General features: G+C 40.6%; 2 protein-coding genes across 2 annotated transcripts; both read right to left on the minus strand.

Annotated features, from left to right (window-relative positions):
• Nucleotides 1–430: 430 nt before the first annotated feature.
• On the minus strand, nucleotides 431–1,145 carry LOC104959204 (glycine cleavage system H protein, mitochondrial-like). The gene is made up of 3 exons (XM_010787072.1): nucleotides 958–1,145; nucleotides 657–739; nucleotides 431–565 (listed from the first exon to the last, which is right to left on the minus strand). Exons 1-3 carry the CDS (start codon nucleotides 1,106–1,108, stop codon nucleotides 446–448), a joined length of 354 nt encoding a protein of 117 aa, XP_010785374.1. The 5' UTR covers nucleotides 1,109–1,145; the 3' UTR covers nucleotides 431–445.
• Nucleotides 1,146–2,050: 905 nt separating this feature from the next.
• On the minus strand, nucleotides 2,051–6,645 carry fam107b (family with sequence similarity 107 member B). The gene is made up of 3 exons (XM_010787073.1): nucleotides 6,457–6,645; nucleotides 3,588–3,744; nucleotides 2,051–3,434 (listed from the first exon to the last, which is right to left on the minus strand). The coding sequence occupies exons 1-3, from the start codon at nucleotides 6,582–6,584 to the stop codon at nucleotides 3,315–3,317; spliced, it is 405 nt and encodes a 134-aa protein (XP_010785375.1). The 5' UTR covers nucleotides 6,585–6,645; the 3' UTR covers nucleotides 2,051–3,314.
• Between the last annotated feature and the right edge of the window lie 601 nt (nucleotides 6,646–7,246).

Consider the following 7,246-nt stretch of genomic DNA (forward strand, 5'->3'; position numbering starts at 1 on the left):
TAACCAGTTCAAGTCCCGGCAAGACCAAGTGCTACCGAGGTGTCCCTGAGCAAGGCACCGTTTCCTACACTCCTCCCCAGGCACCGTTCATAATGGCAACCCACTGCTCCTAACACTAGGATGGGTCAAATGCAGAGAAAGCATTTTGTTACATAGTGCCAAAAACACACAGTGCTAGTAATCTAAAAAGTCTCAAATCCTTAAATTGACATATTAGCATTAACAACTATTGAGCAGAAAGTTATTTTATTTTCACCACCAAGTGATTAGATGTATTGTATTTTAGGAATTGTTAAGTGTCCTAGGGTGTAATGAAAGGCGCCTCGAAATAAAATGTATTCATATTATTATTAAAAAGGTAAGTGTGAAATAAAATGCATGAAATTAGGGTTGCTGATTTTTAGTTATCAATACATCTGGTGAATTCGTTTTCAAATCTGATAAACTAAATCGTGTAGTGTATGACCTTTCCAAAAACCTTAGCTGCCCTGAACTCCATACCTTGCTGAGCCAGCTGTGTCCCCACCTCTGGCAGTCCACAGTAAACTACATCCCCCAGAGCCTCCTGCAAGTGGCAGAGAGCAAGGTCAAACGATATTGCAAAAAAAATGGTGAACTTTTGCATGCACTAATGTCTGTGTGACATGGGAACTTACTTGCGCAAACTTGCTGATACCGACAGTCCCATTCCCGTCGTCTTCTACCCGGATCCATTCGTGCTTGTCTGTGAATTTAAGATCTGCAAAAAAACACAACTTCAGAACACAAACAGCACCCTGGTAGAAGACTTTGGAGTATTTTGTAGTTGATGTAGTTAGTAGTTGTTAAGTTTGACAACAAGAAAAACAACAGATGCAAACAGCAGTGTCGTGTCCTCTTACATAGCTAATGTTACCCTCTAGCTACCGAAGATGTTAGCTAAATGTGCTACAATAAAAGACATGCAAAAGGCAATACCTGCTGTTACTCGACTAGAAGTGGTTATGGTTCTTCCAAAGTAAGGTGTAGATGCCAGCCGCAACGGTGAAAGTGTTACCGAGCGGTTGAGTAATGGCAAAACTGTGAAAAAGTTGGAAGACAGGGAACGGAGTAGCCCACAGGCGGCCATGTTTGTCGCTTACTGATCAGCACAGGTTGAATTATTCTTCGTGGATTTAAGCGGCATCAGTAGCTCTTCACTGCCCTCCACTGGGGTTAAGAGCAGCTGGCGTCCAGTTATCTACTGCTGTCCTCTTGTGGAGATCCTTTTCTTTGCAGTCTGAAAAATACCCCTTTATGGAGCTTACCAACATTCCATTTCATTTTCATTTAATTCTGCCTCGTCCACTACTGCAAGTATTTACCTGTGTGCATGCTGTTCAGATTACTGTGTCCTATTTTATTTCCATGATGAAATGGTGATTGTTTTACTCTAATCCTTCCTCTTCTTTAAAAACTGAAAACCAACAGGCCTAAACTTTTTTTCTCTCACCTTTCAACTTAATTAACTCAAATAAAATAATGATCTTTTTTAATGCAATTGGAAAAAAAACATGTATCTTAGTTGAGATTAGTAAATTATTTACAACTCCTTTTGAGTTGATTATTTTCTACCTGGATAGTATTTTCTTAAGATTGGGATCATATATAGTATATTGATTACCGGGACATAATTCACATGCTACCCAATTGACATCTAAAACCTTACCAGCTGCAACATTAACACAATGCTATATATCAATACATCATCCAGCAATTTCATATTTATAATGTTATTTTAAAATGGGCCTATCCTTGATTTACTACAATCATTTAAAGAAAGGAACTCCTTATCTAATAAATATATTTTCCTGACCCCTCTCATCAGCTTTGCCAGCATTGTCACACTACTTTGCCCGTCTATTTAACCTTGCCCTGTTTCTGTTCTAAGTACATTTCAGAATAATAAGTTTAGCTCATCATGTTATTTACGGTCGTACTGCTTCTCTGTGTTTAAAGATCACTTTCAATTGAGAAAAAAAAAATCACAATCCACAGACTTCAGCGGCACACAAAATAAAGAAAATAAGTGGAACGTGTTAAAATGATGTTTATTAAAAAGAGAATTCTGGAGAACACAGGGTTATGTCATTATAAATCTGATTCTTCCAATTAGAATAATAGCCATCATCTCTTCGAGACCCACACACCAGAATTGTAGACCCATGATATCATTGTGTGAAATATTTAAATAACCACTACGTATGCCATTTAGGGCATTGTAATTACACTTTTATTCAGATTCACTGATTTAAATTAGCTTTACAAATCTATGGCTCAATTGTTATGGACAAAATACTGCAGTGATAAAGTTCCAAAACACTTATCAGAGTTGTTTCAGGAGCCGAGTAGATTGACTGATCGGACAGGAAGCAAAAGGCTTATTCATATTGACCACCCTAACAAAAACTTAAATTATTTATTAAGTAACACTTTTTTCATACAAAACAACAGAGTATATAAAGAAAAAGTCACTCATGCCTGGGAGTTCTACTATTGCTCACAATTGCATTAGCTGAGGAAATGGCATGTTTGGAATTTAAAAATAATAAAAATAAAGCAAACATGATGAGCGTTTCTCACAACTGTGCACTCCCTTTGTCCTGTTCTGGCTTCATAAACTATGCTGTTAAACAAACTAAAAATACAGAACAACTAAAAAAAGTGTCCACCCCTATACCTGGGCTAAAAGCTACAAACATAAATAAGAAAAGCACAAATGTTTGGCTTTTACATTACACAGCTTCAAGAGTCCATCCAGTGTCCACTTTTCCTTATTTGATTCTGAAGGTGAGAACAAAAAAAACAACAACAACAAGAACAACATTGATAACAGTAAAGAGATCAACAGCTTTCTGTGGAGTAAGGAGTGAAAACAGAGGGGATGAAAACTCCTGTGTGTGTGTGTGTGTGTGTGTTTGGTTGTTTTCTCCATCAGAGCTCATTGGAAGCTTGCGCGCCCTTGCTGAAAGGCGTTTTACATGTAACATGTCTGTGTTAGGTCCCTCCTGCAGGGGGTGCTGTGTGCTGCCGGATGGGTGCGAGGAGCAGAGGTGAGTACTGGCGGTCCATGGCAGGCAGGCAGAGTGGGGTCTTTAGTCAGTAAAGTCTCTCTCCTCACTGCGGGAATGATCTGCTAGGTGGGGTAAGCCAGGAAGTTCATCTTGGACCATGGCCAGGTCATCAGCGTGCACCTGGACCACACTCTCTCTCTTTTTTGTACACACACTCTCCTGACGTCTCCGTGTCCACAAACACGCGCACAATCAGCCAGACCCAGACACCCCTGCTGGTTTTTAGGTGGTCCGTTCCTCCCCGTCGGTCTCCTGCTTGGTCCTGCGCAGGTTGCTCTTCATCTTCACAAACTCCGGGGTGTTCTCCTGTTCATCCTCATTTTTCTGTTGCTCCAGCTCCAGCTGCAAGAACAAAGACATTCTGATTAAACTAATTATAGACGTTTTAATCTGTTAATAGCAATATCTATACATAAATGCATCATCTCTTGTGATTAGATACGGTAAGTATCTTCATCCATGTAAATGCTAAATGTTTATGTTTTGATTATTCACCTGCTCTAGTTTCTGTTGTCTTTTCATGAGCTCTATCTCCAGGTCGCTCCTCTTCTTGTGGGCTTCCTGCTCCTCTTTCTGAGCCTTGAGAACTTGTTCCCTCTTTCTCTTCTCCAGAACTTTCTGGAGCTCAGGTTTGTTTTGAGCAGCCAGACCCCTGTGCAGAATCAGAGAGACAGCATGTTACTAAAGCAAAGCTTTATGATGTCACTACACAGCCCCACTCAGAGGGAGATTAGCATTCACATCCATGCGTAACAGATGATGTCCGTGACCTCATCCTAATTTGACATGCAGATCTGAATTAGATTTTCTGTATTAATCATGTCATTCGTGTTTCAGGAAGTTTTGATTTGGAGCCCAGTCACAGATTGTTCCATGTTTACCAGTCTATGTAGGTGGTGGTGGCCAACATTGCAACTGACTTTAGAAAAGACTGTTTGAACGTTGCTCTTTTTCTTCTCTTCCAAACATAAAAAAACATGTCTTTATATCTCAAATATTCCTCACAAGGTAGCCGTCTTTGGGTGATACATAACTGTGATTACAATCCTACACAGCTGCATGGGTTTGTGCAGCAACTCTGAACAATTGGTCTTCTTGTAAAGTCTGAGCGTGACTTTCAAAAAAGAGAAAAATGTCAAATGTTATGCAACATAAACTCCTCCAAATTACCAGAGAGAAGAGGGGGGCTTAAGGATTAGGGTCGGGAGAAGGGGCACTTAAGACAGAGGGAACAGAGATGCGTTGGAGTAAGCTAAGGCAGAAGCCAAACAGGACAAAAATGCAGTAAAAGGACAGAGGCTATCAATTTTTCTAAAATATATTATCCATGTCCTTGATTCAGGTGTTCAAAAAACATATTATTCAGATGACTTTACTCTCCTCATAATATTTCCTTTAGCGATGAAAGCCTGACTCTGCACAGGCTGCCTCTGTTGTTGAAAGAAAACAGTGTGCGTAGCTGACTGCTGCTCAGCAACAACAATGTCTTAATTAAATGTTTCATGAAATCCTGAAGGTTGCATAACCGAGCCCCCGGTGTTCCGAGTGGGAGTTCATTAACAAGAGGGCACTAGTTAAATGCCCTGCTTTTCCTGACGGTGAGGGTCTCGTGACGGCACTTAACGGGCTGAATCAGAGCAGGGGGTCAAAGACAAGGTCAGGTTGGGCTGTTTGCAAACACCACGCACAGGAAGGGAGGAGGGTCAAGGTCACTGAAAGCAATAAGACAGGCTGTAAAGATGCTGACTCCACTCTCCTTTTTATGTTGGCATCATTTACATCATAACTAACCCCCACATCCATGACCCCCTTCATGTAGCAAACTGCGAAGAATGTATGTTCTAAATCCTACGCATCCATTACCTTCATCTGCTCCAATGAGTCACCAGTTTGGGTGGATGAAGTTCTGAAACTCTCCTGTTTATATATACGATTGTGTGTAGGAAGAGTTACCACAGCTAGGTAGCAAAGGCAGAGAAAGGCTCTCAGCTGGAGACTGCTTTGTAATCTATATTACATAAAGTATTTTCCTCTGTTCATGCAGACAATCCATCAATCCATGCATGCATCCACCCACCCCACCCTCAGCACTCTCGCCAGCGTGACTAATCCACTACGCAGGCAAGCTTTCTCTACTTCCAGTACACGACTGAAAGCCCCGTCATAACAAGCATATCCCCCCAAAAGCCCGATAGATGTATCTCACTCTGGGACATTCTCCGTCTACACCAATAGATACAACATCCAGCAGCCTCTTTCTAATATTATTTTATTACATTCCTCGCATGGCCCTTCTTAATCCTTCCCACCCTGCCCGTTTTCCATCATTAATTAATGCCCTGCCTCCATCATTACAAAAGCACCTCACTATTTGATCTGTTGAGGACTGAGCATCGCTCATGTGATGTAACAGCTGTCAACAGCATGTGTGTTTACATAGCTATTTATAGCTCAGGCACAAGGCTGCTGCCACTGTGTGGTGAGAGAAAATGCAAACATTTAGTGTCAAAAGGGTGAGCTCAGGCCGCAGTATGCTGGGTGTTTTAACTGATGCCTGGATGCTCTCACACACACACACACACACACACACACACACACTCCGCATTAAAACCTGTGTTGTATGATCCGGAATCTGCAGCTAGACCACATTCACCCCTTGCAGTACATCTGTGACCTTTGCATAACTCGTTTTTGATACACTAATGCACTTGGGGTTATATATATAATAGCTCGCTATGAAAGTTTGATATCCTGTGCTTTACATTATAATGCTGCTGGAGGTTGGGTGGGGGACCAATGAAGTCAACTAGTGACACACTGCAGACGCATCAACACAGTCTGCATGGATACTATCAGACCAATTACAAGAAAGTAGCATGCTAACTGTTTTAACTCCTCCTCCATCAGTAAATTAGCCCAGATCTGGACTGTGTTATATTTGTTCCATGTCCTATATATATATATTCATGTTGCATTGTTGGAGGAACCTGTGACCTAAGTTTTTCATTGCCATATCAACACTGTAGCTACTGTGCGCATGACAATAAAGCCTTGAATCTTGTTTTGGTTCCACAATTTAACCTACTTTGGATGGTAAGCAAATGTCTTGTTGCCAAAAATAAACAAGGAAATTATGATGATCTGGAAGGTGCTGGACATAAACACAGTTTTACAATCCAATAAATGAATAAAACATTATCTCCATTCATAGGCTTGGAAAATAAACTGATTTGTTGATGTGCTATAAAACATGATAACATGTTGGGTTGCTGAATGTAAAGTAAGAGGAACCTGGGGATGACCACATGGATGAACCAAATCAAATAAAGAAGAAACCAAGGGAGAGAGAGTGTGTCTTTCTGACCTCTTCTGGTTCATGAGCAGCTCTCGGTGCAGGTCCTGGTGGTTACGAGAGTTCTTCACCGGGTTGATCAGCTTCTTGGGTTTGATGAGCTCATCACAGTCTCCCTCCAGGTAGTCGGGCTCCGCCATGACACTCCTCCCTGGTGACAGCGATAAACCAGGGTCACACTGATCTGAAGGGACAGAAACAAAAATCATAAAGACTTTAATTTAACCACTAACATTTTGGGATGTAACAATGCAACGAAAACCAAAATCTTCAAAGCATTTTTGTTTCTAAAGGGATCTATTTTTTCTAGGGATGTCCCAATCACCTTTTTTTGCTCCCGATCCCGATCATTTGATTTTGACAATTTGCCGATACCGATTTTTCCCGATCCGATCTTTATGCAATGCATTAAGAGAAAAAAAAGAAAAAAAATCATTCAAGTTGTCTCTTAAGGTTATTTTTTTTATTTAAATTGGATATTCTATCCAACATGGATATAGCTTCTTTTTTTCACAGCAGCATTGGATCAGTTCAGTTGTGCAGCATTGGATCAAAACAAAATAAAGCTTATCAGTACTCGTTAGCTTACTGCTACAATTAGACACTGCGCCCTGCCCACTCTGTTACCAGATTTGAGAGAAATAAGCAACCAGGTCTATGAAAACAAGCCCCAAAGAAGCAACACATACATGATGTTGTGTAATTTGAAACCAAAGCTAAGGCCTCAGGATGACTTTAAGACTTGAACATGGTCATTTTTGTTTTGTGACATTGAATAAAAAAAATAAAAAAAAAAATCCGA

The sequence above is a fragment of the Notothenia coriiceps genome, unplaced genomic scaffold (assembly GCF_000735185.1).
Source record: "Notothenia coriiceps isolate Sejong01 unplaced genomic scaffold, NC01 NC01_scaffold00030008, whole genome shotgun sequence".
Taxonomy (NCBI): domain Eukaryota; kingdom Metazoa; phylum Chordata; class Actinopteri; order Perciformes; family Nototheniidae; genus Notothenia; species Notothenia coriiceps.

What these genes read in the sequence shown, in the direction of transcription:
- LOC104959204 (XM_010787072.1), bottom strand. Translation starts at nt 1,108, where the DNA reads ATGGCCGCCTGTGGGCTACTCCGTTCCCTGTCTTCCAACTTTTTCACA. An exon ending in TTCTAGTCGAGTAACAGCAG is followed by an intron (nt 740 to 957) that starts GTATTGCCTTTT and finishes GTTTTTTTGCAG; the next exon opens with ATCTTAAATTCACAGACAAG. An exon ending in GTATCAGCAAGTTTGCGCAA is followed by an intron (nt 566 to 656) that starts GTAAGTTCCCAT and finishes TGCCACTTGCAG; the next exon opens with GAGGCTCTGGGGGATGTAGT.
- fam107b (XM_010787073.1), bottom strand. Translation starts at nt 6,584, where the DNA reads ATGGCGGAGCCCGACTACCTGGAGGGAGACTGTGATGAGCTCATCAAA. An exon ending in CTGCTCATGAACCAGAAGAG is followed by an intron (nt 3,745 to 6,456) that starts GTCAGAAAGACA and finishes GATTCTGCACAG; the next exon opens with GGGTCTGGCTGCTCAAAACA. An exon ending in GACAACAGAAACTAGAGCAG is followed by an intron (nt 3,435 to 3,587) that starts GTGAATAATCAA and finishes TTGTTCTTGCAG; the next exon opens with CTGGAGCTGGAGCAACAGAA.